General features: G+C 46.2%; 1 protein-coding gene across 13 annotated transcripts in view; it reads left to right on the top strand.

Annotated features, from left to right (window-relative positions):
- SNX14 (sorting nexin 14) overlaps positions 1-20,785 on the top strand; it is a 2,214,134-nt gene that overhangs the window by 369,706 nt on the left and 1,823,643 nt on the right. For all 13 annotated transcript variants that reach the window (XM_069606348.1, XM_069606351.1, XM_069606342.1 and 10 more), the window contains one exon: positions 10,625-10,668. In XM_069606348.1, coding sequence (XP_069462449.1) covers positions 10,625-10,668 — 44 coding nt within the window. The remainder of the gene's footprint in view (positions 1-10,624; positions 10,669-20,785) is intronic.

Below are 20,785 nucleotides of genomic sequence, written 5' to 3'. Positions count from 1 at the left end.
TGGCGTCAGGCTGTGGACCCGGATTCCAAGCGTATAATGATTCTGGATTCCATGAGAGTGGACCTGGAGTGGTGGTCGTCTCTCAGCAACCTGTCTGTGGGTGCAGGGTTTCAGGACCCAGCCCCCACGGTGACGATCACGACGGACTCCTCTCTTCTGGGGTGGGGTGCGACGTTAGATCTTCTTCAGATCTCGGACCTCTGGTCGCCTCGGGACAAGCTCCTGCACATAAATCATTTGGAGCTCCTGGCGATCTTCCTAGCGCTGAGGGCGTTCAAACCGCTCATTGTCAACAAGGTGGTCCGCATACGCACGGACAATGTGGTTCAATGTATTACATCAACAAGCAAGGGGGAACGAAGTCTCCCCCCCTCGTGGACCTGTCCATCCAGATATGGGAGTGGGCCGTGCTTCATGGTGTCTGGCTGCTTGCAGTGCACATCCCAGGCCAGCTGAATGTCTCAGCGGATGCCCTCAGCCGGCGGACAGTGGTCAGCTATGAGTGGGAATTGAAGGCAGAGGTCCTCTCATGGATTTTCTCGCGTTGGGGCACACCAGAGGTGGACCTCTTCGCTACGGCGGTAAACAAGAAGCTTCCTCAGTATGCCTCCAGAGGGGGGCTGGGAGCCTCCTCTCTGGGGGATGCTCTCGAGATTCCATGGCACAACATGAGAGCTTATGCTTTCCCGCCTCTGCCTCTAGTTCACCGTGCAATTTGGAAGTTGAAGAACTCTGTGAACTGTTCCCTTCTACTCATAGCCCCGTGGTGGCCGGCCAGGTTTTGGTTCTCAGAACTTCAACACCTGTCGGGGTATCCGCCGATCAGGTTACCAGTAACTCCCGATCTTCTTCACCAAGGCGAACACCAGATGTGGCACCCCTCCCCACAATCGCTCAGCTTGGCGGCATGGTGCCTCAGTTCAAGTCTTTAGAGCATCTGAATTTGTCTACGGATAATATGCGTATTATCCAGGCAGCCAGGAAACCCTCGACCAGATCTCAATACAGGAGTAAATGGCTCATGTTCTGTCATTGGTGTTCGGAGAAGAAGTTGGATCCAAGGGTGGCCAAGATTGACACGGTGTTGTCCTTCGTGTCCTCCCTAGCAGAGTCAGGTGTTCATGTTCTGTCATGCAGGACTTAACTCTCAGCGGTTTCTGCTTATCTTTCTACAGACCAGTGTTCTTATTCTCTGACTAACCCAGTGGTGAAGAGGCATTTTGCAGGCTTGACACGCCTCTACCCTCCGGTTCGTATTCTGCCCCTGCCGGGACCTGAATGTAGTCCTGACGGCGCTGTGCCATAAACCTTTTGAACCAATGGCCATAGTGGACCTCAAGTACTTATCCTGGAAAGTGTCCTTTCTGGTCGCCGTTACGTCAGCAAGGAGAGTGAGTGAGCTTCAGGCCTTGTCAGTGGAGCATCCTTTCTTGGTCTTTCACAAGGACAAGGTAGTCCTACGGACAAATCCGACCTTTCTACCGAAGGTGGTGACCGAATTCCATTTGAATCATTCGATCTCCCTACCGGTCTTTTTTCGGAACCCTGCCTCTGAGGCTGAGAAGGTTCTGCACTGTCTTGATGTCCGAAGAGCTCTTAAGTTCTACCTCGACAGTACTTCCGAGCTTAGTTCTTCTCAACTTTTTGTGACCTTCGGTAACCCTCAGGGCAAGCAGGCGTCTAAGGCAACTATTTCTCGGTCGATTGCTGCCTGCATCACAGAGTCTTTCACCGTCCAAGGGCTGAAACCTCCTAAGGGTATTCATGCACACCTGGTGCGGGGTAAGGCAGCCGCGGTTGCCTTTCAGAAATGTTCCCTGGGAGTCCATCGCTAGGGCAGCTACTTGGACCTCCCCATCTGCTTTCTGTAAGCATTATTGTCTCGACATGAGCATAAGAGCTGATGCTCAGTTTGGCCAGGCTGTGCTGAAGAAACTGTTTCAGTAAGGGGTATTTCCATCCACCCATAGTTCCTGTAAGGAGTGCTTGGGAATCTCCCATAAGTATGGAGGAAAGGGGACGGGACGTAGGAGTATAGCCAGGTTACTCACCATAGTGACCACCTTACTCCTAGTCCATAATCCCCTTTCCTCCATACGCCCGCCGTCCCCTCTAATAAGGTTCCTCTGTTATTGCTAAAGGTCTCTGACCTGGCGATAGAAATGGACTGATGGGCGATGAGTGGGGCGGAGCCAAGGAGGGCGGGGTTACGGCCGTGTGCCGGGCCCCGCGCAAGAAAGAGAGGAAGGACAAATTTTGAGAAAAATGTGGATGCTTTTTACAAAGTGCTCCGGTCCCGTCCCACAGGACGTAGAGATGTCCCATAAATATGGAGGAAAGGGGACTATGGACTAGGAGTAAGGTGGTCACTACGGTGAGTAACCTGGTTATTCTAAATGTGTTAGTTCTCTTGTTGCCCCCCAACACATTGACAGAGTGGAGAGCCCAATGTCTTGCCTGCATATAGTGAAATCTGTCGGTCTAGTCAAGGCCCCCCTCTCCTTATATTCCTCAAAAGTGCGGATTGTCCCATTCACGAACAAGTTTCCCATTTTACTTAGGCCCCTCTCTATCCACTGCAGAAAACCTCTGCCGTTATTTCTGGGAGAGACGTCATTGTGAATTAGTGGGGTGTATGGCTAGGGGAAAGTGATGGTCCCCCTCTCTCTGCCAATGCTGTCTAATGCCTCGAGAGATGTCCTAGTAATAGGGTTCACATAGAGGCTTTGAGCTCAGCCGCACTGGGGCAACCAGGGTTGCTTCCATATGTGTCTTCCTGCTACAGCTTTCTCAATGTGTACCCATTGTTTCCCGAATCCCTTTGTACCCAGTCAAGCAAGGGGTGAATTTGTGATGCTCTCTACTGATTCCAAAGCTTGGGGAATGATAGAGCTCCCTGGGCCCTGGTTGAGTACAGCATGGTTCTGTTGACTCTCTGGGAATCTCCCCCAAACCCCACAGAAACTGTAGCAACATGGCATGGTATTTTTAGCATTGGGGATAGGAATCGACTGAAAGGGGTAAAGAAATCACAAGAGGGTGTTCATCTTGACTACCGCCATTCTACCAAACCAGGACAGCCTCGGGGCATCCCATCTATCTAAATCCTTCCTGATAGTCCTTGCTAAGGCTGGATAGTTAGCCCTAAATAGATCCCTGGTTTTATTGGTCCATGTATAGGCGAGCCCCCGTTGAAGATATTCCCTCAAGCGGGGAGGATGTTTAAGCCCACGATTTCTGAAGAGATCCGTCCATAGCGGCCGATCTCGTCTTCCACACTATGCAGTGATTCTAGGAGGTCCGACAGGGTCAGGATCACATGATCTGCAAAGAGGTTAATCTTGTGGTGGGAACCCCCAAATTATATCCCTACAATGCACTTGTTGGCTCTTACCTGCTCTGCTAGGGACTCCATTACCAGCGCAAATAGAAGCAGCGAGACGGGGCACCCCTGCCTGGTACCCCTTCTGAGGCAGATCGGTGCTGTCCGAGCCCCATTGACCAGCAGTCTTGCCGTGGGAGCCACGTAATTGGAGTGGACCATTTGGGACCTTTTGGGCCCAAAGTTGAATTTCTGCAAGACTTCCTGCAAGAAACCCTATTCTACACAGTCATACCCTTTTTCAGCGCTGAGCGTCAATAAAAGTGGTGATTTGGGTTCCTCCCAGACTTGTCTTATTAAATGTATTGATCTCCATATATTATCCACTGTACCCCGTCCCTAATGAACCCTGACTGGTCTGGGTGAATAAGAAGAGGCATAAACTTCTCTAACCTAGAGGTCAAAATGTTTTTAAATATCTTGGAATCTAAATTTAACAGCGCTATGGGCCTATATGAAGAGCATAATGTGGGGTCCTTTCCTGGCTCGGGTAGGAGGGTTACCTGGGCTTCCTTCATTGAGGCCAGGAGGTGGCCACCATCTTTTTTTATAGTTAAAATCATTGGCCATCAATTTGGAGATGGAGATTAATACGTGAGGCCATCGGGACCCGGGGCCTTATTTGATTTCAGCATTTTAACAGCTTGAATAACTTCATGCGGATCTATTGGAGTTTCTAAGAATTCTCTCGCCCCTTCAGCCAGCTGAGGCAGATCCACCTCTTCTAAGTATGCTTGGATGTCCTCCGAGTTCGGAGCACTGGAGGTTTTTTTGCCCTCATCTCCCCACTCCTTCCCCTGGGCATCAGAAATAGTGTGAATGAATGATCGTCTGCTGGCTAAGGAGGTGTGCTAGAAGTGTCCTTGGTACATTCCCCTGCTCGTAGAATTTGTGTCGGACCCTCAGCATAGTGCATTCCGCTTTTTGAGTCCTCAGAAGTCTACACTGACTCTTGGCTACAGTCACTGCCCTAAAATGACGTTTAGTAGGGGTTTTGGCATAGGTCTTAAATGCTATGCTTACTTCTCCCAATAGCTGTTATTCTGCCTGGCCCAAGAACGTTTCAGCGCAGCCGCACTTGCCGAGATTACGCCCTTGACAACCGCTTTCAGCGTGTCCCAATGTAAGCACTCTGAGGTGTCTTCGGGGCGGTTATTAATAAAGTATTCACAAACTCCCACTTTAAAGTCCTCCATGCACTCCGGGTCCCCCAAAATGCCTGGTGGAAGCCACCATTGGTAAGTTTTGCAGTGGTGAGACCAGTCTTTCAATCGCACCTTCGCCATATTGTGTTCAGTAAGGATCAAGGGCTCAATCTCTGAGAGGATGAATTTAGTCCTGCCCTTTGGTATAAAAATGTAATCAATGCGTAAAGATGAGAAGTGCACATGGGAGTTGTATGTGTAGACAGTGTCGCCGGGATCTAGGGTTCGCCATATGTCCACCACATTAAGGTTGTTATGCGGATCCTCTGAGTGTGAGATACCGAACCTGTGGTAGAGTAGGTGGTCTGGGATGACCTGTCTTTGGCTCTGTCCATTACCAGATTCATGTCACCCATTAGAAAGACTTCCCCTTGTCCCCTTCTACCCACCCTTTCCAGCAAACATTGCATAAAGGGTTCCTATGACAAATTGGGTGCGTAGAATGAGAGTATAGTTAGTTGATTGCCTTGGAGTTCCCCCTCTACCATTATGTACCTGCCATCCTTGTCTTTGTTGGTTGCTATGTGCGTAAAACACATGTCTTTATGTATCAATGGCGACACACCCCCTTCGCTTACTGTCCGATTAGTGAAATTGGTGTGGAAAGAGTCTGTTTCTAAGCCTCCCCCAATCCTTTTTCAGCAGGGGGGTTTTCCTGAAGTGCCACTATGTGTAGCTGGAGCCTTTCCAACTCCCTAAACAACCTAGAGCATTTACCCAGGGTTTTCAAACCTCGGGTATCGATGGTGCTAAGTTAACCATCATGATGTGCTACAAGAATGTCCTGCCCTCCCGTGGAATGTCACAGTCCATGTAAACCTGTCAATTCCATGCGCCCTACTGCATCTGCCTGAGATCCACCCCAGACCCCTGTGCGGTATGAAGCTTCATATTCCATGTGAAATCACTCGACTTGGTAGCTCTTGCCCGTGGCCCAATAAACACCCTACACTCTTGGATTATCTCCATTGCATATTAGCAGAGAACAATAGCTATAAATCCCCATGCAATTAATAGAATTCTTAGAACACCGGAGACGCATAATGAATTAGTCAACTTGAAACAGAACTCTTCCAGAACTGCTGCTCCCTTGGAAACAGCATCAAATACAGCAATCTAGCCTGCTCCTCCTCTGTGGATTGGTATAGGGTAGGCAGATCCTGGCAACTGCCAGTTCATTGGTCGGCCCTCTTTTTCCTGAGTGCACCGTGCGCCAGGAGCCCTCTCTTCGGCTCACCCCCGGGCTTGCTGCAGCTTGGGCTGCCCTCCATGTTTAGCGTGAGATTCAGTAATCTAGCGCCTTCCTCCACCGTGAAGATTGTGTGCACTGAATCCCCCATTTTGAACTGAAGACCAAAGGGGTATGTCCAAATGTACCAGATATCTTGGTGCTGCAACTCCTCCGCTAAAGGTCTCAGCAATCTTCATTTTGCCAGAGTGGAGTGGGAGAAGTCCTGATATATTGGACTGTAGAGCGGCGAAACTGAATTCGGTTCGCCCTTCTTGCCTCCACGAAGATCGCTTCCTTGACTTTGTAATTGTGGAATTTCACCACAGTATCCCTGGGGGAATTGGGCGGGGGGTTGATTGATGTCCTCTCTCCGCGGTCCCACTCTGTGCACCCTGTCCATCTTAATAGCCTCAGCGGGATTGCCCAACATGATTTGATTGAAGAGTTGACAAGTGCATTCTTTTATGTCGTCCCCCCTCGCCTCCCTCGCGAAGGAACTTCACCCTGAGGTTGTCTCACCTGGCCCTGTTCTCCAGGTCATCGCACTTTGCCTTACGAAGGTCATTGCTGTCCTGGAGGGATGATATTCTTCCAGGCACATCTCTCATTTCTGTCTCGAGGGTTATCAGGGTGCACTCACTGTGATACTCTGTCTTCCATAGACACAACCTCCCTCCTGATCTTGATAGTAACCTCCAGCATTTCCTTGCGGAGGTATGTGATCTCTGTATGTAGTGAGTCCTTTATATCCCGCCAAAGCAAGTCAAGAGACTAGGTGAGAAATTCAGGGCGTACTGGGCGGTGAGTCCGTCCCCACAGTTGTCGTCTGCCGTACCTTCCGCGAGTGGGATCTGCTTTGCAAGCTTTGTCAAAAAAGCCTAGATGTTGGAGCCTTTAGACTTTTTAGAGGACTTGGACATAGTGCTTCATTCACAGGTCTTTGTGCTCACCCCATGAAGAGGGTCGCCACCAGTTTGCCCCACCCAGTGCTACTGGAGCCTCCCCCAACCCTTCCCCAGCTAGGAGAGTGCACAGAGTCCCCATATTCTGGGCTCCAGGGGGGTTTGTTGGTGGGACAGAGCTTGGGAAGCACCACTTGATGAAACAGTCTGTCGCCTCCATTCAGTTTTTTGAAGTTGCTTCCCTGAATTTGAAATTTTATTTAATATACATTCAGCTATTAAGCTTTGTATATACAACAATTAAAACTCATACATATACACAATCCATCGATACAATTTCGCATGATTTCCATAAAACATTTATTTTTAAAACATTATTAAAACCTTTGCAGAAACCACATTTCTTCATACAGCAAATGGTTATGCTAAACATTTAAGAAGATCAATAATTCTCAGGTAAAATTTCACTAAAAAATAAATAAGATTGGAATCATCACCTTTCAAGACGTTCTGCCATATTACATCAACTGTGCCAATATCAATCTGATTATCATAGGATTTCAAAAATGTTATCCTCAACTCTTGTAGACCTTCACAGCACATGAGCAGATGTTGTAAGGACTCGATAACTGCACAGCCACATAGTCTGCAATCTCTACTACATCTACTTAAACCTAACTGAGACCCTTTCGTCTCTAGGGCTTCAGTGTCGCTTGCCGGTTCACAGACGGTGCCTTTAATGTGTTTGCTGTGGGCCGGCCAGCTTTAGTAGTTTAAGGCTGCTACCCACCAAGCTTATAGGAGGACTGATGGGGCTTCATTCGGTTGGTAGTCGCTGTAGTTACCTGCTCATAGCTGGTCGGTCCCAAGGTGCTGTCCGGAGCTCCAGTTTTCCCTGTATGGGAGGAGGTCAAGCCTGCGTCCCACCATGCTGCTGCAGTGGCAGTGATGGGCGTTGCGCTGGCTGAATGCTTTCATTTCAGGCATATGGGCACACTACCACCAGCTTTAGGCAAGGGAAGTTTGCAGCTTGTACTTTGCTTGAGGTTTCTGGGGCCAGTGGCCCTGTGGATGCTAAAGATTCCTTGCCATAGTCTGACCATGTTGCTGTACTGGGCCCTGAGTGCCCAAGTGGGAGCTTTGGCTTGACTGCTGCCAGGTAGCGTTGGTCAGTGGTGGCCAGCTGAGAGATTGAATGTGCCGCAGGGGCACCCTTACTGGATCCTGCAACAAGTAGGGCCCCCTTTCCAAACCTGCCTACTGCTAAGATGCTTCAGGAAGTTCCCATGGGGTAGGGGGCACGGAACCCTACTCCATCTGCTCCGGCAGCCCATGACATTCACTGCCTCGTTTTTCCCAGGCTTGACAGCATGAGAGAGCCTGCTCTCAACTCACCAGCTCTGTGTGTGTGAGATACGGAGCCCAGCCTGCGAGAATCAAGTAGGGTGGGATGCCGGGGGCAAACTGCAGCTCCTGCCAGAGCAGCTCCACATGCCCCACCTCTCCCGCTTCCTGCAGCCTCCTACTCAAGGCTCGCTGTGGCCGACAGTAGCTGCCATTTTGGGACTGTGGGTTGCCCCCAGCTCCTCACACACCACAGCGCTTTTCCCGTAGAGTCTACACACCTCCCAGGGGGCCACCACAGTCTCCGGTTCCCTCTCAAGTGCGGAACAGTCAGCTGTTTTGCATTGGGTTGCCACTTCACCACATTGTCGGGACGACGATGGTCGGAGCGAGTAGTGGGCAGGCGTCCTACTCCTCTGCCATCTTGGCCACGGCCCGTTGATAAACATTTTTAACCTGTCCTCTTTTCTGGTCTGAGGAGTCTAATTTAGTCAACTCTGCTTTAGTTTCTGTTGTTCTTTAGTGGACTGATGTTGAGTAACCAGACGACTCTTCCGGATACTGCCCTGACTCTTCTTTGAATAGAATGGCCTCTCAGATGGATTTTCTGACAAGTAGTATGGGGCTGGAGCCCTTTGCTTAGCCTACCCACTGGAATAATTTGGGACACAGCTAATGAGTTCATTATATTATTTTATATTGCCATACCCTTAAAGGGACAGTTCATTTTCTAGAGGGTTTATTGGGACTCTAGAGGAACCCTAGACTCTTTATTTCAATTAATTCATCTGCTGTTTCCTAAGGCTGTAGAAAGTGAGAGAATGTGTGATTTTTCTTTGTGTCTCACCAGAGATTAGGTATTTGGACATTGTAAGTGGACAGTGGTATGGGAGTTAAGTTATCCAATCTTTCCCTAAAGTGTTTTCAGGTTTACTTGATTATAAAATATATTTTCATCAAATACATTGCATTAGGTCAAAATAGAATCTGGAAGCATAGGCAGTACCCAGCTGCCCTAAGTGATTATAAATCTGGTCGCCCAACCACCCAAATCCTCCCTAACAACCCAAGCAGGTTTCACAAATCCGTTATTAATTTAGCATTTTCCCAAGCCAAGTCCACCATGAAATTGCCTCTTTGTCCTGCTATTTAGCATGTGTGATGGCGATGGGTCCAGCAAGTGTGGTGCTGATGGAGATTGGGCGGAGAGAACAATGCAACCAACACTTATTTCTACTGTGCTGCAAAAATAACTTGTTGGCATTTACCAACGTTCTGACCAACAGAAACCATGCAGGTCACCCAACCAAATCGCCCTTCTCTTTATCGCCAGGAAACCGATGAGATGACCTTTTACAGCAAAGCCCCTCCTTCACTGTCTACTACAGGGTCCAATTATCACCAGTAGATAAAGTGTTTTTCTTTTAGTAACTAGCAAATCTTAAACTGGCTAAGCGTAGAACTGGCTAAATAGTGACTTGGCAACCTCCTGTCATATTGAAGACCACTTGTATGCAACATTCAGACATTTTTACCTCAGCTGTTGACCTTCCTGAGATGTAACCCCTTGACGGCTGCAGGTCTTCTCACCTGAGTAGCATGCCTCTACTAAGGCCATCTACGAGACAATATTACCCTACAAAGAGGAGAACTTCAGCTTGCTGCCCTCAATTGCAGGAGATACCTCTGCACCTTGAGGTACATCCAGAGGAAATGATTCAATGATTCTCCTGCAGCTTCAGAAGGAACAGACTCTTCCTATACATACAGAAGATCACCACCTTTAAGGAATATATGATGGCCAGGTTTCTTCCCAGACAAACTTCTTCAGAATTGACACATAGCTAAAACAGGGGTATATATCCATAGCAGGAGCAACAACACTATCCAGAGCAACACCCCCAGGTTCGAGCTCTTGTCAGCCTTGTACAGGATACCTTCCTCCAGCTCCAAGCCCACCATACCACAATAGTAAGTTGGTGGCTCAGTGGTGGCTCTCTCTGCAGGCTGACCTCTCTAGCAGGTCCTTTTGTGATTGATTTTACCTGATCTGCATTAGCCTCTCAAACCCCTAGTACAGGGGTTTGAGAGGCTAATGCAGCACTAGCATGCTGGTGCAATCTTGGGTACCATTTGAGCACTAGCGCCGGGGAAGAGGTTCTTGCCACACTACTCCTCTCCAAGCAGTCACCCCAGCTGCCAAAGCCGATCTCCCGGCGTCTCCACCAATTTCACACTGGAATTTGTCCTAGTGGGAATGTTCCTCCACCTGAACACGTCACAGATGCTCCTACGCCATTGTTCATCCAGCTCTGACCTCTCAATATCAAATATTTTGATTGATTCCTTTGGATGAAAGTTGTCAGCATTCTGTCTCTCAGAATGTCAAGCAGTTAGATCCTTTTTCATGTTTTGGTGGTAGTGGCAGGTGTGTTTAAATGTGCTTTCTTGGATTCATGTTAGTTTTCATTTTGTTGATGTTTTACATCCTTGAAATGCAGTTGCGATTTTTGCATAATGAGAAACATTTTTTAATGTGACGGATGTGCTTTTCCTATAGGTGCTAGAATTGGTGCTGGAAAACTTTGTTTATCCATGGTACAGGTATGTGTCTTCAACATAATGACCATCATGTTGTGCTGAATTTGAACGCTTGTTGTATCACACGTTTGTCTGTCTCCTAAATATGGATGAAGTTTTTGTTGTAAACTATATTTGTTTTTTGTGATTTGTATGACTATGTTTGCAGCTGTATTAATAAACGTGTACCTTGAGTACAGTTATTTGCATTGCTTGAATCTGCTCACAGCCGATACCGCATAACACGCAGCATCATTTGTGTGAGAAAGTCTTAATGTATTTGAACAGAATATGATCTTCCTGTAGCTCAACTAGAGGGTTGTTCTCTTACATTGTCAATCACTCAAGAGAACTAAAGCATAATATGTACATCCTGTAAGTGCCCTCCCCCTTTAAACCTGGCTAATTGCCCTTTAACTCCTCGTGTTCCTATCCTCCCTTGTACTTCACATACCCTAACTGGCCACCCCCACTTGCCTGTTTATCTCTACACCGTTTCTGACTGGCGTCCTCTTTTTTTCTTTGCCCTTCCTTTCCCCTTTTCTTTTGTATCCTTTTTCTTGCAATGTTATCATATTAGGAAAGAACCTCACCACTCGGGAGCCCCCACTAGATGGTGTCTCTGCTGCCAAACTTTTATTTTTATAGTTGTATTTTTTGTGTTGATTAAGAAAAGTAATAGTTTCCAACAGAAATCCTGTACATTAGAATGTCAATAGCCCTTTAAAATTCCCTCATGCATGATATGAGCCATATGTTTCTCGCTTTTAATACATTTTGTATGCACAAACACATGTATTGCTATGTTCATGAATTTTTTATATTCAAATTTAAAAACTATACAGACAAAATTGTATTTCAAACAAGATTGTGATTGTTACTTACATAAACAAACCACATTGTTTCATTCATTCATTAATTTTGTCATTTGTTATAGTGCCTTTCACCATAATTATGGTCCCAACATGCTTTTGGTTGAAAACCCTCGGAGGGACTGTAGTCCAAAAACTTTGGAAAGTTTGGCAGGAGCTATTATGCGTGTGTGCATTTCAGCCGTTAAAGTTATGCGAAGGTGGCCAAGACCCTGGTAGTCACCCATGGCTTAGTGGGGTTTGTATGGGCGCAGCAGTGGAATACTATGGACTAAAGGGGGGATTGTGTTTAAGGAGATGTGGGAAGCTACAGTTCTCATTTTTGTTGTTAAAAGCTTCATTCTTATGGCTGAGGTGAGGCGCAATAGTTTTTGTGGTGTATGTGTGTGTGGAGTGAATCTGTGCCTTCTGTTAGGCAAAGTTTGTATGCAGTACCCTTTGGGAACACTACACACAGCTATGACTACAGGTGTAAGCAAACCAACCTTTAGTATAAGTTTGTACTACATAGTTTTGGTAGTGGTGCGGAGCAGCCAGGCTTATCTCAAGAGGGGCAATGTGACCAGTAATGATGTTACACAGAGGTTTACAATCACAGGTGTTCAAATAAACTCTTACACTCAAGGTTTCTTGGTTAAGTACTTGTTAATTTATTTTAACAGTCAGTTATAAAACATTCATTAGAAGGAGGCAATTATATATCGCGCACAAATATACTTCAATACTATACACTTTGAGTTTCTGAATCAGACAAGACCTTTTGGGATGGCCCACAGACACAACCTACACCCACATGTGACTTTAGTAACAAGGGTGCTGAGGACATGAATATCTTTCTGTTGGCATTCAGAATACTTTCAAAGAGGAGTAAAAGGCAAAGGTTATTAGAACATAAAACGACTACAATTATTCTTAGACAGTGCAAATATTTTGAGTTGACCAGAAGATTCAATAGGCTGGGCCAAAGTCAATGGGCTAAAGTCTTGTATAGGATAAAGCAGTTCTGGTAAGTAAACGGAAAAGTCTCTGCACAAGTTCTCAGAAGTAGTTTGTAAAAAGAAGAATCATATGTTGGATCAAAAGCTGATTAGGCCTGCGAGTTGCAAAAGTTTCAAGCACTTTCACCGCGAGAGGCAAGTTCTCTGTCTTGTTTCACAGTACCTTGCAATGAAGAAAAAGAGGCAGCTGATGACTTCTGTTCCTGGCAGTTCCTGCAGATCTTGCTGTTCCTGGGCCTCAGTCGTGAGGACAAGAGGGAGGACACCGGGCGACTCCTGCACTGCACTTGAAAAGTCAAAAGCTTGCAACTGGCTAACTTCAATTCCGATGGCTGTAAGTAACGCACACAAACTGGTGTCCCTCTCCCTGGTTCTACGGTTTCTTGCAGCAACTTTGAGGAAATTCAACCAACTCCGAGATTGGTGTCCAGGCGGCTTACGTGTGAGTTGATTGGTCCGACCAACTCAAAGGGAGAGGTCGGCCTTTACAGGGGGCTTCACTGTCGATATGAACTTGGCGATTGGGACCTGCCGCAGGGCTTCACCGGGCAAACCAACGGTCCAGGAGTTACAGCAGCCGTCCTCTTCAAGCTCTTCTTTGGTTCCTTCGTTCCAGTGGTCGACTCTGCCTTCCAAGCCAAGAGACTCGCCTTTTATTCAGTTCTCTCCCATTCATTCCAGTCTACCTGCCAATCACCCAGCAGGGTGGCTGTCCTTGTCGGACAGTCAGCCAACCAATCATCACAGTGCATTTGGGTCTCCTAGGAGTCTAAGCACGGGGAGTTGCGGGCACACCCTCACTTCCTGCCTACTCCAGACACTCTGGAGCCAGAGGCGTTCTTCACTCATGAAGCCCGCCAAAGGCGAATGAACAAAGAGACCAAACCTGGTTTGGCGTGCAGAGAAAAACTCTAGAAGGACCTTTCCAAAAAGAAATGGCGAAAAAAGAAGACCGGGACCTGTTTTAACAAAGGGGGTTTAGGCGCCCTCTTGACAAACATGGCTCCCGCGATTTAACGTTACCGGAGCTACGAATAGTTCGCGGTCAGGAAAAATCATGGTAGTTCGTTGTAAAACCACTGCTACCAGCCATTCTGAGAGGAAAGGGTAGCATTTGCGTGCTACATGAGTGACTAGGCACAGGGGATACTAAGTAACCCCCTAAGTAACCCCCCCAGCACTCTATTGTAAGATATTGTAAGATAGGGTGTGCTGGGTCTAGGAATGTAAAAGTCTAGTAAAGTCAATTTCACTTTACTCTGGGAAACAGTAGTCTATCCCAGAGAAGGTAGTTAAACCTTGGAAAATCTTAAAGATAACCCTGTGCCACTGCACTGAAGGTGCTTTGTGGCACAATTGTAAAAGATGATGCCTATGGAGTTGGTTAGACTCCATAACCAAAGAAAACACAGAGGTAAAACACATATCAAAATTCACGAGAGAGTGGGGAAAAAGGGTCACAATCTCTACAGGTTAAAAGTCCTCAAAATCCAGCAAAGTTGCTGAGGGTCTTTAAGGTGAAGGGAATTAGTACATTTCTGAGAATTCTCCCTAACACCTTCCACTAAATTGCAAAGATGCAGTGTGCAAGGGGAGAAGTGGATTAGCTGTACAAACAACAATTACTATTTCCTGGGTTCCATCTATGTACAAGGAGCATTGCTGCATCTCACAGGCGAGAGTTTCTCGGAGAGAGAGAGAGATTGCCATCCCTAGATCCCATTTCCTGATTACGTGCAGCATTCCTGTGCTTTAGAGTTACCTGCCGTGTGAACCATGAGTGAGGGGTCAGAGGTGCCTGGTTGTCCTCATAGGGCATGATCAGCTTGATTTCCCAATGTGTATTTTAAGTCCACTTGCCACCCTCCAAGCCCATATGCGTGCCATACCTGGCCCATTATCCGGGTTCGTTCCAGGTGCAAGTTGCTGGAGTGACTATCTGAGTCCTCCATGTGTGCTTGGCGTTCCACCAGGAGGTTGGATGGCAGTTCAAGGCTGTTTAAAGGGAAGAAGAGGCTAGTGGCTGAGGTGGGTCTGTTGGGTGTGGGCGGAGGGTCTGTGTGAGGCAGGGGACTGCTGGCTGAAATGGGTGTGCTATGGGTGGGAGAATCATGAGGATGGGGGAACGGCCAGTTTTTGAGGGCTTTCCTGAAGGCCAGGTGATCCCTGAGGTGGAGCACAAAGGGGAGGGAGTTCTAGAATGTGGGTGCGAGGCCAGAGAAGCAGGTGCCTTCTAATCTGGAGAACTTGAAACGAGGGACTACTAGGAGGTGTGAAGAGCCTGATCTAGGATTTCTGTTAGGGTGGTAGCCGGAGACCTTGTTTCGGAGGAGTTCTAGGCCTTTCTTGTGGATTGCACAGTGGGTAATGCCAGCGAGACTAGCTGGCACCTGCTTAGTGATTAAATGCCTTTCTGCTTACTTCCAAGGACTTGTGAGGGAGGGAGGAAGGGAAACGGTGCATCGCTGTCTGGACTAGTCTCTCAACATGTAACTTGTGGCCTTGCTCTGTACATGAGCAGAACGAAATAGAATTCACTTTTAGCAAAGCATTTGAACAGAAGCGAGGAAAAGACAAAATTGCAAAATGGCGAATTCTAGTGTTACAAAATGGACGCTCTATGGTTATGCTGACAATGCTGTACAGACAATGCTAGTCATACGATGCTGTTGGTTTTCTGCCAGCATAATATATCGTCTATGATATGGTAGGGTATTTTCTAGACTAACAAACCCTCCTCTTGGCCATAAGCCAAACGCATCAACCATACATCCCATCTTCCTCTGACCATGCATCTGATTCTGAACTCTGCATACTGCTATAATCGTCATCTTCATCATCAATATTAATAGAAATGAATTCCTTCAGAGTCTGCATTTCGTGTTTCGTGATTGTATTTACTTTGGGAGTTCTTTAGTTCTTTTCTGTGTCACCATGTGTATGCACTCATCACTTACTTCTGTGCAAATTATTGGTAGACAGTGTATGCAACAACAACATGTTAGGAAGATTCCGAGGACTGCTGCTAAGATTGCAGCTAATTTCCATCCCCATGAGTGTACCAATTCCCAAAACCAGGAGCTTATGTTCAGCTCCTAACTACCTGCTGGGGGGTGAAGGTCAGAACTCAGGACGTGTAACTTTTTTATTGCCTCAAAAATCGTAGGGGAGGAGTCATTCACAAATACGCAACACAATGACCCCACGATTTTGCAAACTACTCCGCGGTCAGCCAAAATGATATCAAGAGCCATTCTATTTTGAAGTGTCATTAACCTAATTGCTTTTTCCTGCAGAGCCATATTGTACAATATGTCCGTTGTTCCATTTATTGTTCTCTGAAATTCTGGACAGTTGTCTTATATTATACGAATTAATTGCCTGGCCCCAGAATGGTATAAATAATTTTGCTATATCTTCTGCAATTAATCCTCCCTCCTCTCGCCGTTGCCTCGACCTAGATAGTTTGGCCATGTCTGACGTTTTTGAAAGGAATACTCCCGGAAAAAGGATCCCCAACTAACGGGTACCTCCCCAATTTCTAGGCAACCATGGAAAAGCTTTTTCCCCACATATGAAGTATACTGGCTCTTTTTTTTATCTCAAGGACTGCAATATTCATGCACCTATTGTATGTCTCTACTGAATAGGAGCCTTTCTTTTGCAAGCAAAATGGAACAGTGCGAGGACTGTAATTTATCGTATATGAGTGGGGCACTGTGTCTTTACTCCCTAGCTGGTTCATGTGAAACGTGATTACAGATGATTTATATGGCACATTTAATCTATCTTGTGGAGTTACTATCAGTGTTATCATTCTTGCTCTGTGAAATATAGAACACCCCACAGGTTTCATTACCATTTCTTCATATTCGTTCATGTTTATCTTATCTACGACCCGTTTCACTCTTACTCCATTTCCCATAATATAGCGCACTTAATGATGCATAACATGCTGAACTTAACGGCAATGGCTGCATGTACCAACCTATTCCCTTTCCACCATGTTGTGGTATATGGGTACACACCCAACAATTGTTCTTTCTCAAGATTGAGTGTGTCATGTTCATTATCAGAAGTAACGTGTTATTCCCATAGCCTTCCCTGTGTCTTTCTTCCATTGGGGACAAGGTATAAGAGATTACATGGACTGGACTCTCAGTGACGAAAACATTCCTAATAGGCAAAAACACCCCTATCAGATGTATTTCCTCTAAATACCATAATACCAGGACTACTGATATCGGTGCTAGTACAATCGTAATGCACATGAATATCGTAATGATTAGCATACATTTTTTTCTACAACTCTTTCTCGGCAAATTTATAGTCTCTATATCTACTACATCATCAGCATTGGTGCAGGAGGGGGCAGGTATAGGCATTTTCTTTTATTCTTCTTCTCCAACAATGTTCGTTGTGAATACTTCTTACTGCTGCATTTGTTGAAATACCAATAAGTTCGAAAAAGTTAACAAAGTACTTAGGCCAGTTCTCGGCAGTCTGGATTGCTAAACGTATGGCAAGATTTATCATGCTCCTGCACTTTGCTCATAACACTCCAGAGACCAAGAGCAACCATCAATTTCCTTCGTACCATATGAGCCCTGTTCGTTCGCACGGGGTGATCAACACATGGATTTTTACACAGAGATAACACCGAGAAGCTGCTTTCAAAAGTTGTCAGATTGGCACAACCCCCACGCTCCACTCCCCTAGGCCTCCGATTCCCACTTCATCCGTTTATGGGAAACAGAGGCAACAAAAGGAACACTAAAATCAGATCACTTTCGATTTTGAGAATGTAGGTTGTAGCGCATTGTTCCGGGTACTGTGTGATCGATGAATAGTGCAGGTGCACTTCCAGATTCAGGCTCAGTGTCAGCCTGTGGCGCAGCAAGTGATGGTGGGCGCCAAAGCGTTGATGCAGGCTTTGTGTCAACCTGTGGTGCTGCAGATTCAACTGGACAAAGTTGGGGCGCACCCAGCCCTTTCTCCTCTTTAGCAATTCTTTCAGGCTTTGTCTCAGGCTCAGGCAGATTTTGCGGCAAAGAACTGGCAATTATGTCCTTCGCGTTGGAGGCAGCTGCTTCTTTCTCGTCGTCTGGATCAGGCAGTTCTTTCAATGGCGATGGAACTTTCTTAGTGTGTGTGGCATGTATCCATGCCTTTCTACCATCCACACGGACTGCTGTTTGTGTTGCCTGGAGAACCTGATGGGGCCCTCGCCATCTGGGTGCAAACGATGATTTCCGCTCAAAGTTCTTGTTGTGGATCCAGTCTCCCGGCTGCAGACAATGCCCCGGACCAGTATATCTGACAGGAAGAGCCTCCTGCACCTGCTGATGAATCAAATGAAGGTTCTGTATTAAAAGGTTACAATATGTACTAAGCACAGGATATTCTATCTCACTTAACCGCCTTGGCTGCGGTGCACACCAAACATTGGCAAGTCTCCCCATCACAATTTCAAACGGGGAGAGCCCAGTCCTTGCATGCACAGATGTGCGCATGCACAACAAAGCTACCGTCCATCTTAGCTTGCTCCCTGTGCATATTTTACTTATTTTACTCTTTAATATGCCGTTTTGGCGCTCAACAAGACCCGCACTCATCGGGTGCCTGGTGCAATGGAATCGTTTATCAATCTGATGGCCTGCGCAAATCTGTAATATTACGGCGGCAACAAAATGCAGGCTGTTGTCTGACCATATGACTCGTGGCAGGCCAAATCGGGAAAATACTCTTTTAACATCACTTTAGCAGTGCTCATGGCTGTGCAATCCTTCAGTGGATATGCTTCCACCCATTTACTGAACGCACACACCACCACCAATATATATTTCAGGTTCTGACATCTTTCCATTTCTATGAAATCAAAATGGATCACCTCAAAAGGCATAGAGGGGGGCAGAACTCCCTGTTGGAGTAGCTGTTCCTTTTCCAACATTGTGTTGCAGGCATTTTATACAGTTCTGAACTCGTCTTTCTGCATTCTTTCTTATGTGCGTGTTCTGCCATACCGTAGTTAAATGCTGAACCATTTTTTTCGCACAGATGTGCGTGGGACTGTGGGCCTGTGAGCCATGGTGACCATTGCAGTTACATAGGAGTTTGGCAGCATCCATTTACTACTCTCCTTATCCACCCAGCAACCTTCCAAGTCTAATTCTGCAGAGCCCTTAGCCCACCCTTTTATTTCATCTGCAGTTGCATCCGCCCGCATTTCTTTGACTGTAGCAATCCCATTCTCTATCATGCAGGGTACGTCATCCGACTGTACTATCAACATTCTTGTGCTTAAGTCAGTGGCAGTTTGTTTTGCAATTTTGTCTGCAAATGCGTTTCCTTCTCCGACCTTACATGTTACTTGGACCCATAAGTGCAGACAGCAATCGCGCTATCAAAGGGCCATGTTGGATTCTAGTTCCGTGTGATGTTAGCAAACCCCTCTCCGCCCATTCAACCAAAATTGTGCACCACCCCAAAGGCATACTGACTGTCAGTATATATGTTTACATTTAAATTTTCTGAAATTTCACATGCTCTTGTCAATGCTATTATCTCTGCTGCCTGCGCTGAATTGTGTGGGATCCTTTTGCTCTCTACAATCGTTTTTAGTGTCGTGATGGCGTAGGCAGCAGTTGACGTGCCATTAGGTAATTTGAAACAGGAGCCGTCACAAAACAGTTCTCCATCTGGTTCTTTCAGTGGGGTGTCTGATAAGTCAATTCTTCCCTTCGTTTCTTCTTCAGTAACCATTAAACAATCATGGGTAGGTGATTCACTTTCACCTATTTCTTCACTGGGCAGGGGCATTAATTCTGCTGGGTTCAAAGCTCAACACCTCTGAATCTGTATATGTGGTGCGACTAGGACAATTTCATATCTAGTCAATCTAGCTGATGTGAGGTGTTGCGTCTGCGTTCTGTTTAAGAGAACGTCTATGGCGTGTGGCACCATCAAGATTAGAGTATGCCCCAACACCATTCCTTTGGTTTGTTTCACTGACGCAGCAGCTGCAGCAATAGCTTCAAACAACGCGGCAAAGCGCACACTGCAGGGTCCAGCGCGGAAGAAAAATAGCCGCATGGTCTATTTCTTCCGCCTTGTTCCTGTGTCAAAACAGCCAGCGCGCAGCCTTCATTTTCATGCACAAATAATTTAAAAACTTTTTCATAATTTGGTGTGCCCAAAACTGGGGCGGAGCACAACGCCATTTTGAGCAGATCAAATGCTTTCTGACATTCCTCACTCCATGGCAAAGGCAACACAACATCCTTCTTTGTCAATGCCACCATTGGCTTCACAATCATTGCGCAATTTGCTATCCATTGGCGGCAATAGGAAGCCATGTCTATCACGGCTCTGACTCCCTTCTGTGTTTTTAGAATAGGCATACCAGAGATACTTTCTATCCTTTCCGGTGCCAGTCTCCTTCCCTCTTTCGAAAGTAGGTAGCCAAAATAGGCCACCTCCTTTCGACAATACTGGAATTTTTTTAACAATGATTTATGCCCATGTTCTGCAAATGTTACAACAACAAAACAGTTCCCTTTTTACAAATTTCCTCTGTTTCAGCAGTAATTAACAAATCATCTATATACTGCAATAATACGCACCCTGCTGGTAATTCTAACATGTCTAGTTCTTTTAATGCCCTGCTGTAAATACTTGGACACTCCGTGTAACCTTGTGGAATTCGTGTGAATGTGAATGAACGCCCTCTTAGTGTGAAAGCAAATAGGTATCTGCTATCTGGGTGTACTGGGATGCTAAAAAATGCATTCTTTAGATCGACTACACTAAAATATGAAGCCAAAACCGGAATCATTGTCAGAATGGTAGTGACATCTGGGACCAACGGGAACTGGGGATCAACTACTTTATTCAATGTGCGGAGATCAATTGTAAAACGGAATGGTATTTCATAACCTCCTTTCTTTCTTATAAACTGGAAGAATAGGGCTGTTACAAGTGCTACCACTAATCTCTTCAATCACGTTTCTTTTAATCAAATCTGAGACAATACACTTCAATGCATTTTCACCCTCAACTGAAATTTTATACTGGGGAATCCGTGGCAATGTTACTCCCTCTTTCAAAACAATTTTCACTGGCTCTATTTTCAGACATCCAACATCATTATCATTCATAGCCCGTATACAAGGTTGTACTTTACTTAACTCTGCTGGCAGCGGTTTAGACAGGAACTCGGACACTGGTACATTTTGTGGTGCTATTGTCAAAAACACTCCATCAGGAGTACAA

The sequence above is a fragment of the Ambystoma mexicanum genome, chromosome 4p (assembly GCF_040938575.1).
Source record: "Ambystoma mexicanum isolate Mex_15411 chromosome 4p, UKY_AmexF1_1, whole genome shotgun sequence".
Classification (NCBI taxonomy): Eukaryota; Metazoa; Chordata; class Amphibia; order Caudata; family Ambystomatidae; genus Ambystoma; species Ambystoma mexicanum.
The sequence above is the reverse complement of the archived record's forward strand: the minus strand, read 5'-3'. Positions and strand labels throughout refer to the sequence as shown.